Source organism: Caenorhabditis elegans, chromosome II (genome assembly GCF_000002985.6).
Source record: "Caenorhabditis elegans chromosome II".
Lineage (NCBI taxonomy): Eukaryota > Metazoa > Nematoda > Chromadorea > Rhabditida > Rhabditidae > Caenorhabditis > Caenorhabditis elegans.
The window spans coordinates 7,171,796-7,195,266 of NC_003280.10; the positions used below are offsets into that span (position 1 = coordinate 7,171,796).

General features: G+C 35.0%; 5 protein-coding genes and 3 non-coding genes across 9 annotated transcripts; 3 read left to right on the forward strand and 5 right to left on the reverse strand.

Moving 5' to 3' along the window:
• The first annotated feature begins 46 nt into the window (after window positions 1-46).
• C27H5.11 lies at window positions 47-209 on the forward strand. Its single transcript, NR_003402.1, has one exon. It is a non-coding gene; the product is annotated as a small nuclear RNA C27H5.11 (small nuclear RNA).
• Window positions 210-408: 199 nt separating this feature from the next.
• On the reverse strand, window positions 409-3,148 carry glc-4 (Glutamate-gated ChLoride channel). Its single transcript, NM_063088.6, has 8 exons — window positions 2,966-3,148; window positions 2,606-2,804; window positions 2,232-2,559; window positions 1,469-1,867; window positions 1,352-1,418; window positions 1,202-1,310; window positions 698-933; window positions 409-644 (listed from the first exon to the last, which is right to left on the reverse strand). Exons 1-8 carry the CDS (start codon window positions 3,043-3,045, stop codon window positions 560-562), a joined length of 1,503 nt encoding a protein of 500 aa, NP_495489.2. The 5' UTR covers window positions 3,046-3,148; the 3' UTR covers window positions 409-559.
• Window positions 3,149-12,005: 8,857 nt separating this feature from the next.
• pdl-1 (Phosphodiesterase delta-like protein) lies at window positions 12,006-13,499 on the forward strand. The gene is made up of 4 exons (NM_063089.3): window positions 12,006-12,195; window positions 12,481-12,606; window positions 12,707-12,812; window positions 13,283-13,499. Exons 1-4 carry the CDS (start codon window positions 12,030-12,032, stop codon window positions 13,362-13,364), a joined length of 480 nt encoding a protein of 159 aa, NP_495490.1. The 5' UTR covers window positions 12,006-12,029; the 3' UTR covers window positions 13,365-13,499.
• C27H5.9 lies at window positions 12,215-12,283 on the reverse strand. The gene has a single exon (NR_003403.1). It is a non-coding gene; the product is annotated as a small nucleolar RNA C27H5.9 (small nucleolar RNA).
• C27H5.10 lies at window positions 12,624-12,697 on the reverse strand. The gene has a single exon (NR_003401.1). It is a non-coding gene; the product is annotated as a small nucleolar RNA C27H5.10 (small nucleolar RNA).
• C27H5.6 (G_PROTEIN_RECEP_F1_2 domain-containing protein) lies at window positions 13,483-15,415 on the reverse strand (the record flags this gene model as incomplete). Its single annotated transcript, NM_063090.5, has 6 exons — window positions 13,483-13,637; window positions 13,697-13,827; window positions 14,271-14,409; window positions 14,487-14,672; window positions 14,927-15,196; window positions 15,239-15,415. The coding sequence occupies 6 exons, from the start codon at window positions 15,413-15,415 to the stop codon at window positions 13,572-13,574; spliced, it is 969 nt and encodes a 322-aa protein (NP_495491.2). The 3' UTR covers window positions 13,483-13,571.
• A 2,209-nt stretch (window positions 15,416-17,624) lies between these two features.
• Window positions 17,625-20,713, forward strand: E04F6.4 (PLD phosphodiesterase domain-containing protein). The gene is made up of 10 exons (NM_063091.7): window positions 17,625-18,088; window positions 18,221-18,347; window positions 18,510-18,614; window positions 18,660-18,862; window positions 18,913-19,052; window positions 19,239-19,397; window positions 19,442-19,581; window positions 19,628-19,793; window positions 20,161-20,369; window positions 20,414-20,713. Exons 1-10 carry the CDS (start codon window positions 17,641-17,643, stop codon window positions 20,622-20,624), a joined length of 1,908 nt encoding a protein of 635 aa, NP_495492.1. The 5' UTR covers window positions 17,625-17,640; the 3' UTR covers window positions 20,625-20,713.
• On the reverse strand, window positions 20,639-22,975 carry acdh-12 (Very long-chain specific acyl-CoA dehydrogenase, mitochondrial). 2 transcript variants are annotated; one of them, NM_001026891.7, is made up of 8 exons: window positions 22,804-22,975; window positions 22,654-22,757; window positions 22,291-22,606; window positions 22,130-22,243; window positions 21,366-22,081; window positions 21,184-21,320; window positions 20,991-21,139; window positions 20,639-20,934 (listed from the first exon to the last, which is right to left on the reverse strand). In NM_001026891.7, exons 1-8 carry the CDS (start codon window positions 22,966-22,968, stop codon window positions 20,794-20,796), a joined length of 1,842 nt encoding a protein of 613 aa, NP_001022062.1. In that variant the 5' UTR covers window positions 22,969-22,975; the 3' UTR covers window positions 20,639-20,793. The 2 variants fall into 2 exon arrangements, 1 of the variants encoding a protein (NP_001022062.1); NR_151558.1 differs by having other exon boundaries at window positions 20,794-20,934; window positions 21,184-21,270; window positions 21,620-22,081; window positions 22,804-22,968.
• Window positions 22,976-23,471: the final 496 nt, after the last annotated feature.

Here is a 23,471-nt window from a genome sequence, read left to right on the forward strand (position 1 = left end):
ATGTCGGGAGAGATAAACACACTATTCCCATAGCACGGCCTCTCATAAACTTACCTGGCTGGGGGCTATTTTGCGATCAAGAAGGCAGAATCCCCATGGTGAGGCCTACCCATTGCACTTTTGGGCGGGCTGACCTGTGTGGCAGTCTCGAGTTGAGATTCGCCAACAGCTTAATTTTTGCGTATCGGGGCTGCGTACGCGCGGCCCTGAAAAAAATTCCATGAAGAAAATCGGTTCTCTGGTTGGATTTTGGAATTGTAACATTTTTTGCTCATGTCGGTAATGTGAGACTTTTTCTGACTCAACAGCCTTGTCTAAAAAAAACCATGATACTTCTGAAAAGTTGTTTTTCTTGAAAAATGATTCAGCACCTTCACTGATTGCAGAAGTCATTTCACATTTCATAAGTTAAATCATTAAAAACTTCATATCAAATAAGTCGACACATTGTACAGACCCGAGAAAAATTTCAAAATAATAATAATTAAATTCTTGAATTGAAATCACAAATCAAATATATATTGCCACGGCGAGAAAGCTCTCATCAATTTGTTCAATTTCATGACTCGTCCGGATCCTCTTCCTCGAGGTAGATACTCCAATATGCAAAATTGAAAAGAATGAATGCTAAAGGGAAGATTATTCTGAAATTTCATTTTTTTAAAATGATTTTTAAAATGATACTATTTTCAATTACCTAGCGATGATATCAATACGTTCAGCTCGTCCACGTGATGACAGAACACTGCACCAACGGACAAGTTCAACCCGTTTTCGTTGTCCAATATAAACTAAATCAGTTGTATCATGAAATGTCCATCCTTCTTCCATTAATCCAGCACTTCGTGGGGGACCTCTATCAACCATTTCAATTGCTTCAAAATCTCCTTCTTGCATCTCCATATTTTTTTTTGGACGTCGGCGGATCAGACGCTGGAAATGTTTAAATTTTTTTAAGTTTAAAAATCGTATGTGAAACCATTCATATGGTGCTAAAATTACCACTATTCATAATTTGAAGCAAAAGTTTGAACTTTTGAAAAATTGGGCAATATGGCAGTTTACCAAAACGTTGACTGAAAATTTTGAGAAATCTAAAAATGTTTGGAGTGCTTTTATTCATTTTTAAAAAAATATTTCGTAGTGCTAGATTTACGCAAACTCCCTTCAAAACTGATTTTAACAATCCTGAAAAACTCACTTTCTTCTCTTGTGGACTGAAAGTCAATGACTGTAAGGATTCTCCAAAATTATCATTTTCAATTACATTCGAAAGACGAGATCGATTACATGCTGCTTTTTTCATTTGTCTGAAATTAAATTTTATAACACCGAAAGATGTTCAATATACCTGTGCTCATCCAGAATTCCCACATAATTGACGACAGCGTACTCAATCAATGAGAAAAAAATGAACACTGAAAAAATATATAAATTATTTTTTAGTTATTCATTCTGTTGCACTTACCAACACATGCTCCAACCCAGATATCAATTGATTTTGCATAACTAACTGGCGGTAGATTTGAATTAATTGCATGAGAAGTTGTAATCATTGTAAGAAGAGTAACAATTGCTAATGGAACACGTGCAGCTGTTGATTTCCAGTCAATCCAATAAGAGACCCACGCAACTCCAACAAGCATAGAAGATGGAATATAGAGTTGAAGTAGAAAGAATGAGAAGACACGATTAAGACGGATCTCAACTTTTAGGCACGAGTAAGTTCCTGTATTGGTTTTTGATGTGCATGAAGCATTTTTGAATGATGCGATCTCAAAGTTCGGAAGAGCTCCGTTTGCTCCCTCGTGGATTTGAATTGCAGGAACATCCCAAATGTATTCAATGTCAGCTGTTGTGTAAGCATCTGAAAATATAATTTTCAATGTGGAGGAATTTTGATTTTCAGAAAGTTGGTTCAGATTATCATTGTTCAAAATGGAAACATTTTGTTGAAAACAATTATTTTATTTTATTATGCCGATAAAATCATAGTGGAACTTTTGTATTTGAGCTCCCGAACAAGTATCACCCAATTGTAGGCCAACTATTGGTCGATTTGATCTTTTTTTTTAATTTTCTACTTATTATAAATTGCAGTTGGTGCAGTTTCAAACAGTTTCAAGTTGAACGTTTAAATGACAGTTTATATTTGAACTATTTAATTTAATGCTTCAGGTTTGATATTTTCTAACTCCTTTTTTGAAATATAGTGTCACGAAAGAACTTACAAGATGCAAATGCAATCTCACAATTCTGATGATCCATTGGATACCGTGAAAGATGCATTGAACATGCCAAATGAAGAGTTAACCTTCTATCGTATATAAGTTTTCCGTCTGATCGAATTTTCAAAAACCTATTCTCCTGATTCAACATATGATACCATCCATTTTTCTCATTTTGAAAGAATGTATCTGGAATCCACAAGGATTGATCCCTTGCCACGTGGATAAATTCGAAATTCCTATAATCCGATGACAAAAGTCCCTGATGTTCGATGAATCTTAGACGATCATCATACCATTCCTGTCGAAATCGAAACTGGGCAACAAATTCCTAAAAAAACAAAATGTTTTGAGGAAAACTGTATTTTTGCTGCTACCATATTTTTTTCCGAAACCGCAGATATTGATCGAATATTGAGACTTGTTGTAACCATTACAGCACCTCTTGTATCATTATAAGGTGTTCTTCCAGATGGTCGTACAGCTGCATCATAATCTTGAAGTAAATCACAAACAGTCATTTGTTCTCTCCATGCTTGATAATTTGTTGTATGTCGACTGAATGCCGTTCTTTTGCTGAAATATTTATATGATTGGTAACTTATTGACAAATTGATTTCGATTTTATAAAAAATACAATTGGAGAGACAACGTTTTTAAATTTCTCAAAAAAAAGCTCGCTTTTTCGAAAATCCCGATAATTTTCTCCGCCGAGTAAATCAAACAAATTAAATTACCATGATTTCGTTTTTGATTTTTTTGCAGTTGAGGAGACAAGAAGAGCAAGGAGCACAGATACGTATAGCTGAGCTTTCATTACGAAGAATAATCGGTGATAGACGGTTTCCTTCGCATTTCGAGCTGATTCCCTCCGAGATGGTACAAGAGGGAGATGATCAGTTGATGGATTATGCTGAAAATATGGACTTTAATTGAGGTGAACAGGATGCAAGATTAAACAAAACAGATTTAGAAGAAGTAAAGATCAACAAGATCATCAAGATCAACAAACAAACATAAACGAATGAGAATCCCGAACAAAAATTGTTGAAAATTGAAGACTGAACTGAACATCTGTGTTTAAATCTAAACGTCCGTTCCTTTCCAATCAAACTACATTCTCTTTAGATTCTCATTGAGTTCATGCTCATGGATCTCATGTTTATAAAAAATTTTAAGTTAGAATTTCTGGCACGAAAATTAAAAGCAGCAAGAGTTTTGAAATAATTTTTATGAAACTAAAACCAAAACCAGGAAGTTCATAGGAAATACGAGATTGAGCTCATTTTAAATTCTTCAAAGTGCAATGCAGTAGAATTTTTGAACGAGTTTCGGCGAGTTATCACAAATTGAGAGATCCCTATTTTTTGGGAGAAAAGTGAATAATATTAGTTTGAAATCAATGAGAAAAGAGTTCCAGACAGAATGTGTTCTTCTCTCTCAATCTCTTTTTCTGCAACAGAAAATAGAATATAACCTGTGGTGGAGGTGCAACACATGGGCTTCTTCAATCCATCCAGACACAGAGAAAAGCATACCTAGTGGTCGGGAAGGTGGGAGCCCCACCACAGAAAACCACTTCATTTTAGTGGCCATTTTGTGGGAATAAAGAGAGAAAAGAAGAAAGTAGACAGAGCAAGAGAGAGAGAGAGAGAGAGTCACTGCTTGCAAGTCAACGGACATACGTGTGCACATGCCACATTCGGGTCACCTTAATACACCTGCATATTTCTTCCTCTCTCTCCCCCTTTTCGACTTTGCAAAAAGGGAAGCGCTATCAATTTTTTTTAGATTTTACGATTTCTTTGGTTTTGAAATGAGCACCTTCTGCTCACTTCCGCTTTTTGTGGAAATTGTGGTTTCATATTTGCAGAAGGATTTGTGCAAATGTCTAGAAAAAGAGAGAGGGCAAAGATTTTGAATATCTCATTTTGAAATCAAAACACGCAAATATTATTATGAAGACAGAGACGGAAGTCTGAACTTTTTCATTTAATTTAGAATCTTAGACTTGAAAAAATTGGAAAATTGCTATAGACAAAGTTTCACAAACTTCAACAACCTTCTATACATTTGTAAAAGCAAATTATTTGGAAATGAAATGGATAACCTATGTTATCTACAGTATACCATAAATATTTTGTACAACATCTTCCCTCTCAGACACAATATTCAATTGAAGTACCCCATTCAAAAACGAAACGAATTCTTTCAAAAGCCTCTTGAACAACAAGAAGAGCACACACAAAGCCCCTCGTTGTGCCCTTTCAAAAAATTTCAGATCATATTCAAATGTGGTGCCGAAATTAGATTACAGCGACGGAAGTGTACAGGAAGATGAAGAGACGCAGGATGGGAAAGGTCAAAAAGTTGGTAAAAACAAGTAGAGGAGAGAAGACAAACGAGAAGAAGTCTTTTTTCTACTATTGGCTCATAGATTTGTGTACATATATGGAAATTGGCAATTTCATAGAAGAGGTTAAGCAATTATGGAATTGTAGAAGAAGAAGAGACGCAGAGAAAACTACGTCGATCAGTGAGCAACATTCAGGAAGCAATTGGTTAAAAATGTCCCAGAAAATAATAAATGAATAATGAGATTTGAAGAAATTGAGATAAAAAGTTTCAAATTCCACATCCGAGTGCAACTTGTAATGATGGGATGAAAGAAAAGATGTTGAAAGCGTGTATGTTGTGCTCTATGTGCTTCCTCTCTCAATCTTTTTCTTTTTCTGATTCAACTTGTGCTTCACTCCTCAGATTCATCTCCAATCGGAACAAAACGAGTGAAGTAGAAGAAGAAGAAGGAGTTGGAGAAAAAGGAAGAAGATGTAGAAAAATGTATCTGTGCAGGAGCAAAGTAACTGCGAGTCCGATAAGTGCTCGTTGAAACTTTTTCTTGAATATTCAACGAAGGAGAAGGAATTGATGGACCTCATTGTATAATGTTAATTCATTTTACACGAATTTCCAACTTTTTCACGCAGAATTTGTAGATTCGAAATTTTTTGAATGTCAGCCATAGTTGGGTTTCTACAGATTACAGCTCTTTTTATAAATCGAAAGTACGCGTAGTTGCCAGATTTACATTTTCAACAGTTGATTGGAGTGTAAAATATTTCCTTTTTTTTCATAGTTAAACATATTTTGATGAAATCAAAGACAATCGAAACCTGATATCTTAAAGTTGAGGAAAGGTGTGTAAAAGTTACAGAAAAAACACGGTCTATCAGTTTTAAATTATTTAAATGATGAATAATTTCTTGTTACAGAGCCAAATGCTAGTAACTCAAACTCAAATGAAAAATGGACAGGTAAACCTCATCCACATTTGGGCTTTACATGTTTTTCATCGGGCTCTCGTAATTTTGCTCGTAACAGGCGCTTTTTGATATTAAATGTTTAAAATTAATTTTCACAAACATTGTTCAATATATTAAACCCCATTACAATTAAAACAGTTGAAATGTTTAAAGTTTTCAACTCGATGGACTCAGAATATAGGACCGAAACTTTTTTAGAGTTCACATTTTTGTTGAAAATTGGAACATCTCAAATATTAATTTCAACCATACTTTCGGGAACGTTTGAATGAATTTAGTCACGTAATATTGTTTTCAAGAAACAACAAATCCGCACGAACTAATAAGAAAAGTGATACTAGGAAAGGTCACTTGAAAACTGAAACTTGAAAGTGCAAAAAGTCTCGAGTGTCAAATTTGGCTAATTAGTAGTGAACCTAATGAGTCAGTAACTCGTAAAAGAATTCTCAAAAAAAAACAAAAGAAAAAAATAAAGTAAAATATTTAGGATGACATGAAATGAGAAAATATTGAAGAAATGACAGGTTATGATGAGAGATGAGATGCAGAGATGTATTACAACTGAAGAATAGAGAATGGAGAGTAGTCTTGAAGATTAGCTTCTCCTACCCGTCTCATCATATTGTGCTCCGCGATCCATTGCCCGGACGCCACGAGCCAAAGGAGAAAGACGTCATTCGACAAAGGTGAATCCGATTTTCGGAAAGAAAATTTCTCCATTCTGCTGACTTTTTCCTGACTCGAGACGACTCTGATTGGGTATTCAGAAAGTAACAAAGTTCAGAATTCTCGAGTAAGTCTTGGGAAGTTTTCGGGTTTTCCGACAAAAAACGACACCAACGAGCATAATGATGTGACAGGTAATAACTGTGGAGATTTTGAATTTTGGAATTATTTTAATTTAAATTTCCAAAAGTGTTTCGTGTAATTTCTAATGGAAATTTTTAGTTAACATGCGGTTTTTTAATGCATCGAGTTTAACAGTTGCCCTTGGTGTTATCACAGAATGTTTCACAGTTAAAATATTAGCCAAACATTTTTCAATATTTTAAAAGATGAGCAGTAATTGGTAAAATCAAATAAAAGCGAATTATGATCATTTTCGGAAATCTCAAGTTTTGCAAATAATTTCGATTATCTAAAGCTGATTATAACATTCATTTTCTTTAGATTTTTGGATTTTGTTTAAAAAATAATTCTGGCCGACGATATTCTATTTCTTTTTTGAATATCTCCTTTTAGAGTGAATCAAAAATAATCAGTAGACAGTTACGGAGAATCTTCTAAAGCTCTGAAAGATACGATTATTCCGAACTTGAAAACTGACAGGCCACATTTTAGTAAAAACAATATTCAACCTTCAATGCAAAACAGTAAAAAGTTTTGCTAAAGTAGAAATCTCCGAAAAAAAACTGAATTTCAGTTAAATGAAAGAAAACGGAATGAGATAAAAGTGGAGTTTATATTTATGTGTATATGCTGGAGGCGCCGGGGATCTCAGGGATTTGCAGGGCGTCAAAAGTATCGAATGACCGCCTCCAGGCACATCCTACATCGTTGTCTGCTCCCTCTGATAATCTGTGTACTATCTCGAGTTGCTCAAACATTTTTATGAATTTATTATTATTATTACTACTACTACTACTTCTACACATGGCACGAACGAAGCAAAAAAAAAAAAGAAAACTGTGACAAAAATGTGGAAAATGAATGAAAATCGGTGGAAGCGTTTTGTGAAGAATTGGGTGGAAAGAAGACGGAAGAAACTGATGGAGACAATGGGATTTCACGAGCAAAACAATAAGAATTGTGAATAATTGAGCTGTTTTTAAAGGATGGCCTCTCACACGGTCGTAACGAAAAGGAGCCTGGAAAAGACATGAATTGAACAAAGAACATTATTAAAATTGACACAAAAAACGGGAGGGGTTACACTTTAGGTGGTATGCTATCAAAAGTTAACTAGAAAATCGGAAAGATGAAAGGATTTTACTAATCTCATTAGATATTAAACATCTTTTTAGAGCAATTTCGATTCAGTATAACGTTTTAAAAATAAAGTATCGCCACTGGGAAACTTCTTACAGTCACTAGATGTTTGTTTCTAAAATTGCCAACCTACCAATACTTTGACTGAATATTTTTCCAAAATCTAGAAATGTTCAGAGAGTTCAGCTATAATATTTGACCATGTTAGACTATTGATTGTGTGTGTCTTCTGACAATACTCCAGCTTTAAAAGTGGATTAGTATTTTAAGACTAAATAAATGTAGATGTAAAGTATTTCTCAAATAATTTTTGGCATTATCGGTTACTCAGAAAAAATTCCAAAACATCTTGGTCTGTATTTTTGTGGAGGATTGCAAAATTTAGAGGTCCTGAATGTTAGAGACTAAAATAATTAGAGAAGATTTTGACAGTTTTCTAAATTGTTTACTTTCTCTGCATTTTTTCTTTTTTTTTCTCTACATTCTTTTTCTCTATTTTGTCTACAGGTGCAACTGCCGTTGTGACCCAGACGCGAAACTTTGCAAGACCGTGTGCCGTATTTTCTGTTTTCATCGAAACAAATCTCGGCGTAAAATTATTAGAAAAATAAAATCCTCTGTTCCTGAAATAAAATCTGAAAATATCGGGAACTCCTCCTCCCGGGTTTCCATCAACACACAAAACGCAAGGATAGCCGTTAAATTCAGTTTGTGAGAAGTGAGAAAAATCCTTTCTTTTCAAATTCCTATTTTGACCCTTTGCTCTTCTTTCAATTCTATTCGATTGTAGTAGTTTACAACACAAAAAAAGGGAAGAAAAGGATTCCATTCAACGAAAACAAGGTATTTCGCACTGATGAAAGGAAGAGGGAAAAAAACGAAAAAAGAAAGAACAAAAGAGGGACAAAATGAGTAGTAGATGAGAGCCAAATTGGCGGTGAGCAAGAAAGAAGGGCTCGGTGCCAAAGTGGAAGGAGAGCTTGGAGTAATCGTGTTTTTGAAGCGCATCTCAGTCTGTAATTAGTCACGAAGACAGAGAAGGCGGGGCAACCGGAAATAGAGAAAAGTGGAAGAAGAAAAAGAAAAGAAAAAGATGGAGATGATTCTCCAATTTCAGAAGCTTAACTCAGAAGCTTAACATAGATGGAAATTATGGGCATAAACATCAATTAAAGTGATACTAGACGTCATTTATTTCGTTCAAGCAATCTGGGAAAAAATATTCATATCATCATAAAACAGAAATGCATCATTTTATGGATAATTTTGGTTTAATTGTGTAAATACTCTAGATATTTGTAATTCCATGGCTGTTTTAAATTTGAAAACTTTTCGGAATTTCTCTTATGTGAATAGTTTTATTCCCATTGTACATGGTTAATTTTGTATTTTTTAAACATTATACCAAATTACTACATTTTAATGTTGCGCTCTTGACAGTTCATAAAAAATATAGTATCAGGAAAGTTTTACAACGATTGTGGAATAAAAAGACTATTTGAAGTTGTTTGAAAGCGATTTCTGAAAGATTCTACCAAAAATTACACTAAAGATATAAACCTTCTACCTTTTAAAAATTGTAAAATCCATTTAAGATCTCGGTTACAGCCTTTTAGTTTAACGAATTAAATTTTCTATTTTGCCAAATTTTTTAAACCTCTGGTTTTCTTTTTCCCCTCCTTTTGCAGAAATTATGATCTAATTTACAGTAACACCGTAATAATTTTCAAAGCTTTTAGAATTAAAACGAGATAGGACAAAGACCATCTTATTATAAGTTAGTAGTAATTCAATTATGCTAAATTATTCCATATCTGAGCAAAGTTTCCGTATTTCACACACATTCTCAAAACATCCCAGAAAGTAATTAAAAAATTATGCTCCATGTTTCATTTTCCCTGAATGTCGTGCAATTTTAATGAATTGAGTGGGACTCCGTAATGTAAAAAATCATAGATCCTATAGAACTTTTGACTTCATATTTCTCTATTTGCTTTTATCGGGGTTTTTTACAAATAAAATTATATGATTCCAACAATTCTTATTAACCTTAAATTTATTTTGAAATTTATTTCTGATAAATTTTCCTTCCATCCAACTAAATTCAATTTCCAATTTCAGATTTTTCACATCTCAAATTATTGGTTTTACATATGTTCTTTATTCAAATCAGCTATTCAAATTCAAATATAATCCATCTCATGATTGGTTTCCGTGAGCATTTGGCCCAAAAGCTACTTGCACATTCTAATCGCATCTTCGCGTTGCCCCTGGTGACTGAGAATCGGAAATTCGCTCACTTTTTCCCACACGACACCCTTGGTCAGCCGCTTTGCGTTTTCCATCGATGAATTTTCACTGTTTTCACTAAATAGTTTTTATAAATGTTACGACTGGAGAGAGCGGGATTATCCATCTGTCGGCAGTTTAATATGGGTGCGATCAGCACTCAATTTGTATTGGAAATTTAAAATATTCTATGTTTTGTAGGACTTCCACTCTTGAAGATCGTATGTTGAATCCCGTGCAGATTTCATTTTGTAATTATTTCCCAACAAGAAATAACTAAAAGATTGTATATTGAATTCCAATAAGATTGACTGTGTATGACCAAAGTTTTAAACACGAATCAAGATCTCAGAGAATAATTAACAGTATTTTTATAGAATTTTTAACTTGCTACAAAAATTTGATTTCGATGCAATTGTTGCCCTTTGTATTTTGAAAGTATACTATTTTTGAAGAGAGAGGTAGAAAAATCTAAAGATAACATTGAAAAGTATTTTGTTAAGCAAACAACTTTCAATGTTTGAATGCTTGTTTTGTCACTTGGAGCTTGTATTTTGTAAATGTTTTCTGTAGTTTTGATTGAAAGCTTTTCCCATCTTCACAGACGATGTATTGCACAGTCTTATTTTCGGTAAAACTCAAAAACCCGAGGCAGAAACTTCAGGAGTTAAAAAATTAGACTTAAATATGTATAGAAGAAACATAGAACCTTTCGATTTGCTCGAACTCGAACTTCAAATTCTTTTTTTTTAACCTAGAAAATGTTAGAAAATGTTCGATGTAAACTGAATATGCACTGCACTTGTAACTGCATTTGTTGTGTGTGTGAATCACTTGGAAGTTCATGTAAATAACAGTATATAACTTCAAGGGTTATAAAAGGCACACCTTACATCAAAAATAATTTTCTTTTTTCCTGCTGTTGTGATTTTGCAATAAAATGCCCACATTTTCCAAACAAAAATGTTCTCAAAGTCTTAAACCCTGTTCATCAGCCACCTCGTGAATATACTTAACAATTCAAGTGACTCCATGACTCCGCCTACATTCGTTCCCTCATCTAGCTCACCGTTTTAACATTCAGACTTTTCTCATTTCCCTCCGATCGTCTTAAAATCCTTCTTCCTTTTTCTCTCCATTTCCGTCATTTTCGTCTTCTTTTTCCTTTTTTTTTCACAATTTTCCTTCTTCTTCTTCTTCTTCTTCTTCTTCAACTCAATAGAGCCTTTCCCTGTGTCTCTTTTTCTCCTTTCTGCCATCTTCACTTCTTTCGCATATTTCTCTATTTCTCTCATCCCAACGACGCGCTCTTTTCGGTTAATTTGGAGCTTTCTCCGTCCACCGCAGTCGGGGTTGAGCTGGGAGCAACGAGAAGGCCGTGAAAACATTGTGCCAGAGACTGCGCTTCCTCTAAAATTTCGTAAAAACTTTTTCACGCCTTTTCTATCACATCATCTCACCTCGTCTTGCCTCTTGAAATTGAATATGTTTTGGTCGACTTTTTAAATTTATTTATTTGCTTTCTTTCATACACACCAAAATTGTTTGGAAATTTTAATTACATGCAAAAATTTGCACATATTTTTTTGTTCTGTTTGTTTCAATTCCTACTTTCAATTTGTAGGTTATCTAAACGATACAAAATTTTCAGAATTACAAATAAGTTCAAATAATATTTTTTTAAAAATACATTTTCTGTTTAAACACTACAATCGACTATTTATGTAGATTTTCTGAAGAAAATTTTCTATTGCAATTTCTGCGTTATAAGTGCCCGACTTACTAGTCATAGCTTTATCTAGGGAATTATTGAAATAATATGATATTTCTCTAAATTATCACCTAATCCCATCCTGCTCAAACCACAGAACCGTCGAATTACGAAAAGAAATATATAAGCAGTAATATATAATTGTATGAATACGAGTTACTTCTCTTATTCTCTTCCCTTTTTCATAAAATGTAAGTGCCACTTATAACACGACTTCCTTTATGAATTCAATGATCTCCACGTGTTCTTTTTTTCATAATGACCACTCTTCGGGAACACTCATTTTTTATGCTCTTTTTCCGGCAATCGTCACTTTTCGTCAATATTGACTTTTCCTTGTTCCTAAGATGACCGGTTCCTCTTTCTTGTGCCTCGGTCTGTCGTCATTTCCTCAAAACATCACTTTCTTCAGAGAGTAGAGCTCCAGTCATGGCCACTACCGCTACTCGTCATCAAGATTCTAAATTGAGCGAAAAGGCAGAGAGCATTCTGGCTGGCTTCAAGCTCAACTGGATGAACTTGCGTGATGCAGAAACTGGAAAAGTTCTCTGGCAGAGCACAGAAGACATGGCTGACCCAAAAAGGGAACACAAAGGTAATAAGAATTTCAAAAAAAGTCTCGGAATAAACCAATCATCACAAACACTATGCCTGGGGCGGTAAGTAATATCGTCACTGACAACACGAGGGAACGAACGCGAGAGCGTCTCCCCCCAATGCGCGCGCACATCCACTGCGCCATTCTGCCACAGCTAGCAAGCAACACTGAGCGTGTAGTTAAGCCTTCACATGTCTTTTACCGCTGGTCTCTAATGCAATGCGTTTTTCCTACAAAAATAGAATTGCTTGAAGCCAACAAATAAAAACTAATGGATTGCAGCACACGTGCCAAAGAATCTTCTAAAATGTCGTACGGTGTCTCGTGAGATCAACTTCACTTCATCAGTCAAAATCGAAAAATTTCGACTCGAGCAACGCGTTTATTTGAAGGGAACCATCATTGAAGGTAAGATAGAATCACTCGAATATTCATTATGTTATTGCACGCAATGGATGAATAATATTGGCTTCTGGTGATGAAAACTAATTATGTATTCCGACTTCAGAGTGGTATTTCGATTTTGGATTTGTCATTCCTGATTCAACAAACACGTGGCAAAATATGATTGAGGCAGCTCCAGAATCACAAATGTTCCCACCATCTGTACTCAGGTAAGTAAAACAAGTGCAAAAGTACTAGATTTCTAAGCTTCAAAGCTTCACTTCAAGATACTAGAAACAGAAACATGCAAACCTTAATAGTTATTAGGTAAACATGACCGAGTATCGTAATCAAACATTTTTTATATCAGTCAGCGTTTTGGTAAATTGGCAAAAATTCAAAAATTGGGTTTTTGAGTAATTTCAAACATTGCTGTAGGATTTTACCAATACAGTGTTTTTTATAAAAATTAAAACAGACTTTCAATATTTGTACTGGTGAAAACTGAGTAATTACCGATAGTTTTTTTTTTGAGTTTTGAAACGTTTTAGTATTCTTTATGGTATGTAATTTTCGTACCACAGGAGATGCTGCACACCATCTTATATATAACTACTTAATCCTACTATAAAAATAACATTAAATTGTGTTCGAGGCCTTGACATTTCGAACGATTGAAAATACAATCTCAATTTTTCAGCGGAAACGTCGTCGTCGAGACTTTATTCTATGATGGAGATCTTCTTGTAAGCACGTCTCGAGTCCGTCTTTATTACGACTAATACATATACATTCATATCCATTTTTCCCTTCTAATCCTTCCCTGTTTCTCCATGGATCTCTCTTTTTTAATTCCTAAAACAATACATACCTAATTTTAATATTCAATTTCAGAATGAAAATCTTCAACGGATTTATTTATTCATCTATGTACATATGAATATATTTTACAAATTGAATAGCTCAGGAAAATTGTCCCAAAAATACATTTAGATTGCAGTGTTCACAAATGAAGCATTGACACGTGATAGCTTCTGGCGACTCATGTCGTTCGACTGAAAAATAGGAAGAACTGAAAATAATTGAAAAATGAAAGGACATGCATCAATCTTACCACAATTGTGTTTGTCCCGTTACGACGGAAACGGAGAAGTTCGTGGCACCGGCGACGGAATTCGAGACGGAAAAAGTAAAAGATGGGAAGGTTGAAACAAGATTGGAAACCATAGAGAAGATAGGCAACACCTGGAAACATTAACTATTTGAAAAAAATAATTTAAAGTTAATTCTTAATTAATTCTTAAGTTAATTAAGAATTAACTAGCTTTTCTTTCTAGTTTATATGTTATTATCTCATTATTCAAAGTGATATTGAAATGTTATTTCAGACTTCAATTTTAGTGTTTGACAGTTCATTTTGGTCAAGGCTTTGACAAGAGTTGAACTAGTTAAATTGGTTGAACTAGAACAGTCTTGACCAAGTCTTGTCAGACTTTTGAAAATATCTTAGAATATCTAAAATATCAAAAAATGAACTTTCTTTTCATCAATTGGCTCAATTAATGGCAAATATTCAAACCATGACTTCAACTATATTCCCATTGAAGTTCAAACTTTAAAACATGCTCGACACAAGTTTTTACGACTACACAATCAGTGAAGCATTTTGCATAAAAAGGTTCACTAACCAACAAGAAGTACGTCGAACTCATCGGAGTGCCACTGATCAGCAACCAGCACAAAATTAGGCACACTGACCATCAATACATTAATACCGGATAAAATTAGAATAGCCATTTGTTTCCGTTTCTCTGTGTGATTCAAGAACTGAAATGACAATGTTTTTATAAACGCGGTTTAATCGTTAGACTTTTTGTGACTAAATTCTAGCGAAAACAACGAACTTTGGAGCCGTGGGATCGTAGAAATAAGTTGAGTGTAACTGCAAAAGCTATCATGTACGAGCATGCAATCCAGCAATAATGAATAGTTCCATATACAATTCCAGTTGAATTCATTACTGCACACATTCGATCATCGTTTATTGAAGGAGAAGCAAAGGACACAACAAATGCAATGAATGTGAGGAGCTGGAATAGTTTGGTTTGGTCAGCAAGGAGTTATACAGTGAATATTATGGTGTCTCTACAGATATATTAACTTTTATTTCATCAGAAAATTGTGACTGTCCGTTCCTGAAAAAGTTGTCTTTCCTAAATTGGAGCCTTTTGATAAATTCAGCAAGTTGAACACAACATGGCCTTTATTTTTTAAAGTTAACCATTTTATTAGATCTACAGTACCACCCCACAATTTCATTGAACATCTTGTTACAAAAACTCACTCCACAGAGAACAATTCCAAATGATGACAGATAAAGTCTGTTTCTCCATGTCCAACGGCTCCGATACCAGCTCACTCTGTTCACGGCAAGCACTCGTTCTACAGTTAACAAACAGTGAAATGTTGCAGGTAGTTGACCACCGAATAATAAGAATACTGGCCACAAGTATGCAGTCATGCATTGTGAACTACTTGTGTCAATATGATATTGATCTCTTAACAATAGATCCAATCTTCCTGCGCCCGACATTATGAATGAAATTCCATTTATCTGAAAAATGTTGTATATGCAAATAAAACCAAGTTTACTTACCATATCCGAAAGTGACAATAAAGTGAAAAACACGAATCTCTGTCTAAAATCCTTACTGGAATTAAAGACAACCAGACAAATAGTGTTCGGAATAAGTACAAGTATTCCACATATAATATAAAGTCGACTGCGAAGAAGTATTTCTCCATCACCTGGGAACATCCTCTGAAAAATCATGACTACTTTTGGAGTACTGGATGACGAAGATTGTGACGATGAAACAAAGGATGAGTTGCTGGGCGGTTTAGGCACGGGTCAGGCACCATGTGCTCAGCACGTTTTAATTAAATCTTTAGAATAATGGCTAAAGCATTTGTGGTTTGAAGGATAGAAAATTCTTGGATCTATTTTAGAATTTTAGAACATTGGTGATCGGCTAGGTGTACACTTATATGGCTTTTGATACTAGAATTTTACATCAGTTAATTTATTAGAAAGGGAAACCCAAGTCTATTCTTTGCTTCGTGACACAAACTTCCATGCCACCTTGCAGAATGAGAGAATTCAAGCGAATATGTTTATCTTGAACAACAGCATCCTTCTGTCAACACGTGTTGGGTGGAGCCTGAGGTGATTGGACTACATATTTTTGAACTCAACGGTTAAAGATTCTCACAGACGTAGTATCCCAGATTCCTGGAAAATAGTGTGACTAAGTTTCATAAAAATGGAATAAACAGTATTTTTAATGTGCTTTGTTTCCTCTGTTATTTAGAATGCTGACAAAAATGAAAGAGTCGAAGCTGGAGGTACAGACCTCATACACAGTATGAACATCCCTGGTAGTTTTGTTTTTAACTTCTAATTAAAAGATCCTTCAAAGGATCTTTTTCAGAAATGTTACAAGTGGGGGCTGAATGTTTTAAAAGAAATAGAGCACCACATATCAGTCACAATCCAGACAAAACTAGATTAATCGTGTAAGCCCAAATTGGAGTTTTTTTTTAACGGAAACTCCCACTGAAAAGGTGTTAGTATAATGAGGCTTGTTGGAAGGTGGGTCGACCAATTCAAAATATCTCGATTTCTAAACCCGAAAAAACAATTCGAAGTTTTCCACCTAGTTTGGGAAAAACTGTCAAATTTTTTGGAGCACCTGGAGAACCTGGAACTCTAAAAGTGGATCGAAAACTGTCATAGTACAGAGATAGAGAACATTCAGAAAAATTTGCTTATTTTGGGATTGTCGACCTACTTGCCTCTTTTCTTCGTTCTGGCTGGAATGATATTAGCACTGTTTAAATTTAAGTTTACATATCGCGCGGTTTGATCGCAGACCAATCTTTTACGGTATCCCTAGTTGAACATTTGATAGTTTGTAAGAAATGGAAACTTTTTAAAAAACTTTTTTGCAATTTTTCAAGGTTTTTTGGACAAATACAGCGGCACAATAGTATTTTTCGCAAGAAAAAGTGAGATACATGAGAATAGAATACATCTGATTTTTTGATTTTTAATCCGACTAAAAGTATTCTTGACTATGAACCATATGTGCCCGCCCATCTCGTGCACCTGCTGAATATTTCATAATGAATCTGTGGGAAAAACGTGGTTTTTTTTTGTTACGTTCTTTGTGGCTACCAGAAGATTTCATAAATAGATCCGAACATCATGTGCTACGTGCCGATCATATGAGAATTTAAAGAACTTGCAACTTTTCTATAACTCAGAGAACGTTCATTTACAGCTGCAATAAGGAACGGAGTGGACCAAAGAACCTTCATGTTTCTTAATTAAGATGAGCATCAAGAGACAAACACGTGGTTGGAAGGAACCAAACTTTTTCTGAGCAACCAAAAATTCTAATTTTGTAAAAAAATAAAGAACTTGGTTTTTGAGCTTTTTGAGCATTGGAATAAATATTGAAATCACGAAAAAGCCTTCTCAAAGTCTAGTGACATACTTTTTCAAAACACTCTGAGAAAAATGAGAATATCTTAAGATCATAGTAACAAAGCATGGAGCAGGTTTAAAAATACGAATCACTGGAGGTGATTATTGTTCAATTGATTCTTGCAAAAATTTATTTAATTTGGGTTTATTTACCAACATGTGAAAATAAAATAACTCATTGAGCCGGGTTCAAATGCTCAACTCAAATTGAATTAGCTGACGTTTTCAAAAAATTTTATTGATTTTAGAGTATGCATATCTTACAAAATTATTTCTCATTGAAATTTTCAAATCCAAAATTATACAAGCCGTCGCTTGTTTTAGTATGGTACATATACTCTCCGAACTCTAATTGACCTCAACAAATCGACATTTTTCCCTTAACTCCCCCACCCACTTCTTCAAATCAATAGTTTCCAATCACTAACTGATTCATCAAATCGGATCATGCAAATTCAAACGAGAGTATATGTCCATTTTCCAATTTCTCTTCATCATTCTCCACAAACATGTCGGTGTCATCCGAACTGCCGACGGTAGTCTCAAAACCTCCAAAAACTCGCACAAAACTTCCAATTTACCTGGTTTCTGCAATTGTTGTGGCTCTTGTGATAATTGTTGTTGTTATTAATATTCTCCACAGACTTCCTGATACTCCTGATAATTCTGACAACACAAAAACTACAGTATCCTATTTAACAACAAATGCAGTCACGTCAAACCCTATAACAAGTCCATATGAATTCACTACAGAAGAAAATGTGATAACAAGTACAGCTGGAAGCATGTCAACATCTGAAAGTGATTCATCCTCGAGCAGTTCAGCAGAAGATCATAAAGATGGAGAGAACAGTACATTAGTACAAGTGACAGTCACAACTACAGTAATCCCAAGTACTACGGTAGAGGAGACGACTGTACAGTTCACATCGACATCAGTTGGACCATCAGAAAGTGGTAAATTATCTAATACTTTTAAAGGAAACGTTTGATAAATGACTGACTTTTCATGAGAACGGTACAACTGTATGGTTAAATTGAAAGCCTTAAAACAGAAATTAAAAATTGTTGAATTAAAATGCATTTCAGCTGTCTCTACTTCAACTCTAACATCTGAAATTACAACTGACGTCTCTGAAGCTTCAAGTGAAACCTCAGAAATACAATTTCCAACTTTAATTCCTCCAATTGGCGTCGAATGTGGCAAAACTTGCAGGTTCGTCGAGTGGATCGAAGATACGATTCATATTATTTCTGGTTATTTTGACAATTTGGTCAGCCAATGATTTCATGTACATACGTAAATAAACCGGTTTAACTTATTTTAAAAATTAGTATTCAGTTATTCGAGAATATGTTCAAAACAATAAAATTTCAGTGTTTCTGTTGTCGAATCGATTCCACGTGGAATATGGTTTGCAGACCGAGTTCACACAAAGAATGCATTTGAATCATGGGCTGAACTTCTTGGAACTGCTGAGAGGTTTGTCTGAAATTCATTTTAAAATTAAATTTTGAAGATTTTCAGGGAGATTGACATTTTTGCATTCAAAATGAATTTACGGGGAAGAGAATTGAAATATGATGTAGACAATTCCACATTTGAAGGACGTCAACTCTATAATATACTTGAAAATCAGGCGAAATCAGGAGTTTTGATTAAACTAATTGATTGTCAACCACCAGTTATGCCAGAATATGATTATGACGCTGATGAATTAGAGAGATTAGGTTAGAGTTAGTTGTAGAAAATTAAATGAATTATAAAACCAATATTTCAGGATTAATTCAAAGACAAGGATTGGATATGAATACATTGAATGGTGGATCAGGAGGTGTTCAACATAGTAAAACGTTTATTGTAGATGACAAGCATTTATTTGTTGGAAGTATGAATTTCGAATGGAAATCGTTTTCACAAGTAAGTTCTTGAAACAATTATCATGTACAGTTTTTAACCTATTAATTTGAACAAATTACGTTAATACACACAAATTTTCATATGTCCGATTTTACAAAAAATGTTGTATAGTAATCAGAGCATGGAGAATTGAATGGTTTAGTAAATATTATATTCGGCTCTACAAAACCTCATTCTTTCTTACAGAAAATTGAAATCGGACTGGAATTCCACGACTGTCCATGCATTGCCAAAGATGCTTCCAGATTATTCGATCAAATGTTTGGATCACTCTCTGGTAATGAGAAACTCGAAACTGTAGATTTCCAATCACATCGAATTGGAAATTCCACTTTCCAATTTCTGGTAAGTTTCCTTTTCCAGAATTTTATAATAAATCACAAATTTAGGCATCTCCATCTTTTTTCCTTACTTCTTCTCATAGCTGGGATCTCGAAGCACTTTTAAATCTGATTTATGAAGCAAATGATTTTGTTGATATTTCTGTAATGCAATATTTCCCTTCATGGATCTATTTTAAGAATAGAGAGTAAGGAAATTTAAAGATAAAAAAATGGTCATTTTATAGTGTTCAGGTTCTTCTCTCAAATCGATAATGCCATCCGAATGAGTGTTTCTCGTGGAATTAAATTCCGAATACTTGTATCTGGAGATCAAAAAGAAGAAGAAAAACTTATGTTTTCCTGTTTGCATAGTCTTTCTGTTTTACATTCTCCAACGGAAAATAGAAATATTCAAGTGGTACGTTTATTCATATCATCCAGACGCGAATATTTGTGCTAAATATACGGTACCCGGTCTCGACACAACACAATTTTATCAAGAACAAAAAGGCGTGCGGCTTTAAAGAGTACTGTACGTTTCAAATTTCGTTGATGCGGAATTCAAAAATATTCATTGAGAAAATCTATGGAAAACACGATTAAATTTATACCATTTACGGAAGTTTGAAATTACAGTACTCTTTAAAGGCGCACATCCGTTTGCAATCAACCAAAAATTGTCGTGTCGAGACCGGGTACCGTATTCGTGGGGCGAAATTTCGCGTTTAAGTAATATTCGAAATCTCCTTCGCAATTTGAACATTTATTAAATATAAATATTTCAGAAGTTCATTTTAATTCCACAAACCGCTCAAGAAGCTTATAAAGATCGTAAGATGCATGCAAAATTCATGATTTCCGAATCAAGAACCTTCATTGGTTCATCGAATTATGGACCTGAATACTTTTACAAATCAACTGGAACTGCAATTATTGTAGACGAAGAACCACATTATGGAGATATCAATAGACAAATAAAAGCTGTATTTGAACGGTAATTAAATATAAAAAATATTTAAAATGTTTCATTGTCTTCAGATACTGGCATAGCACGTACTCACAAAAACTTCAAAAATACGGTGAATCAAAAGGTTATCTTCCAAAAATTTCAAAACCATCGAACCCATTCTCCGGATGGTTTGGGTTTGATCAAATAGGAGTATTTAATGAGAAATACTCTGCTGACGGACTAGTTTACGAGAAGAACCATGGAGAAGATCAGATTCTCGATCCGCTTATTTTCATTTAATTTCGTGTATAAAATTTCAATTGATAAAATTTATTTTCCGTTTTTTATAGCACAAGAAATAAAATATTCGCACCCGAAAATTCAAAAAAGAAGGCAATTCAATTCTAGATACATACAGACTGGCTAAAAGAGCTTCTTACGATAAAAAAAAACAAGTCTAGTTTACAATTTACAATTCAACTGGATGTTGAAGAGTGAGTCCTCCATTTCCACAGACTTCCTTCGCCAATGATTCAATTGTTGCTACCTTCGAAGCATTCTCAACACCACTTCCGGCATCCTTCAGGAATCTGTTTGATGATTTCATCGCCTGAAAGAGTAAATATCGAAATTAAAACTTAAAATTTGGCAGTTATCAAAAATTACCTTATCAACGTAGTAAGTAGCAACTTTGCGTTCAAAATCAGCACTTGAAGATTTGTTCTTGATGGCATAGGTGGCACGAGAAAGAACAGCGGCAGAGCTGTAAATGTTGATGGCAGCGTCGGCAACACGGTGCATCTCATATTGACGATCTACAAAAATTAAAATTAAAAGCAGTTCAAAGGTATTTTATTACCAATTATTCCCTTTTTATGCTTCATGAGTAATCCTTGAACTGTTTGTCCAAACAAAGCAATTTGCTGATCCAATACTTTAGCTGAATCTTGAAGACTTGCGTCGACGACTTGCCCAAAGTTGGAGCCAGTGTTTCCTCTGAAAAATACAGTTTAATAATTCTAAAAATGTGATTTCACAAACCCGGTAACTCTTGAAACAGCCAACCCAATAAGGCCCCCGACTCCAGAAGCTTGCTCGGCAAGATGCTTTCCAGCATGTTGTGCTCCAGTAAGAGCAATGAAGAGGCGGAGAACATCATTGGCTCCTTCAAAGATTCTGAAGATACGAAGATCTCGGAGAACTCTTTCAAGACCAGTCTCGCGCATGAATCCCATTCCTCCGTGAACTTGAATAGCATCGTCGCATACAAGCCAAGCATTTTCTGAAGCTAGAACCTTGCCGATAGCTGCTTCAAGTTGATACTCCTTAATTCCACGATCCATGTTTGATGAAAGCATATAGACAATTGACTCTGTTGCATACAGTTTCGAGATCATTTCTACCAGCTTTTCTTGGATATTTCCAAATTCTTGAAGTTTCTTTCCAAACTGAACACGAGTGGTGATGTGATCGACAGTCTTCTGGATACAATGTTTCATAGCTCCAGTACAGGCAGCTGGAATTCCGAATCTTCCGTTATTAAGAATGTTCATCGCCACCTTGAAGCCTTCTCCTTCTTTTCCAAGAAGATTTTCAACCGGGATTTTTAAATTATCAAAGTGAACTTCAGTTGTGTTCGATCCCTTGATTCCCATTTTCTTCTCTTGTGGTCCACTGGTGACTCCACCAAACGCTCTTTCGACAATGAATGCAGACATCTTGTCCTTTGTTGAGCCATCGGCCTGCTTGACAGGAGTCTGAATAATCAATTGTGAAAGTTTTTCCAAAAAATGAAAATAAATTACCTGAGCAAACACAGTGAAAACATCGGCGAATCCTCCGTTCGAAATCCAGATTTTTCCACCATTCAAAACGTAGTGCTTACCATCAGCAGACAATTCAGCTCTCGTTCTAACTGACTGAATAAATTTAAAGTTTATGAGAAATTAATAATATTCTAGCTTACACTAGCATCAGATCCGGTAGTTGGCTCGGTAAGAGCGAAAGCAGCAAATTTGCGTCCAGTTGCCAAATCGGGAAGATATTTTTGTTTCTGAGCATCCGTACCCTCGAGAAGGATTCCTTTGTAGCCAATCGACTGATGAGCACCCATGACAACACCAAATCCAAGATCGTAAGCTCCAACAATTTCAGCGACTCTGGCCATCTGAGAATTGTTGAATCCGGAACCTTCAAGCTCTGGTGGAACGAGTACACCAAATGTTCCTAGCTCAGCGAATTGGTCCAAAACTGCTCTTGGAATGTCAGAAGTCTCGTCATTTCTGAAAATAAATAAATTGATCATGTAAATTTAAGATTTATTATTCACTTTACGACGTCATTAACTTCGACAAGCATCTTTTCCAGTGGAGACATCACCATTCCAAGAGTTTCTTTCTGTTCGTCAGTCATATTCAGAGGATACGGAAACACCTGGAAATTGGCAGTTTGAACAGGTCCTGCTAAAATTCTCAAATACCTGGTCAGTCACAGCTTTCCCTCTGAAAAGATTCATGACAAATGATGGACTGTCCACTGCAGCGACCTTCTTCGGTTTTGCATCTTTTGCAGCAGCAGCAGAATGCGAAAGACGAATGAATCGTGTTTGGTTGAGCCGTGCAGATTTACTCAGCGTTGACAGCATCGTTTCTCTGGAAGAAAAAACCAATAATATAGGTTTCAATCAGTGAATCAGTAGGGGGTAAATAGCGATGACGGAGATAAAGAGTGAAGAAAACAACTTGGGGGTCGAACGGTGGATAGAGCAGAGACGCAGCATGTGAGAGAACATAGAACACAGACATAACAATACTTTTTTACACTGAACGTCCAAGAGCAATCAAAATAAATAGAATTCAGAATAAGTTTTATAGAAAAGTATTTAGCATTTTATATGAACGCAAAAAAGAACGAATAGGTTTTTTGCTTTTTTTGGATTACATAAAAGAGTGTTTCATAAAATAAGAAGTTTAAAAGTTAACTAAAAATAACTGGAAACATGGTTTGCTCAGTATTTTTCGTAAATTTTCCATAATAAACTGATTAATCGCCAACATACACAAACGATGGAGAGGAAACGTGGAGGACGGTCATTGTTATCTCTTGTAGACTTTGCCCTATGTACTTTGAACGGCCCTGGCTACGCAC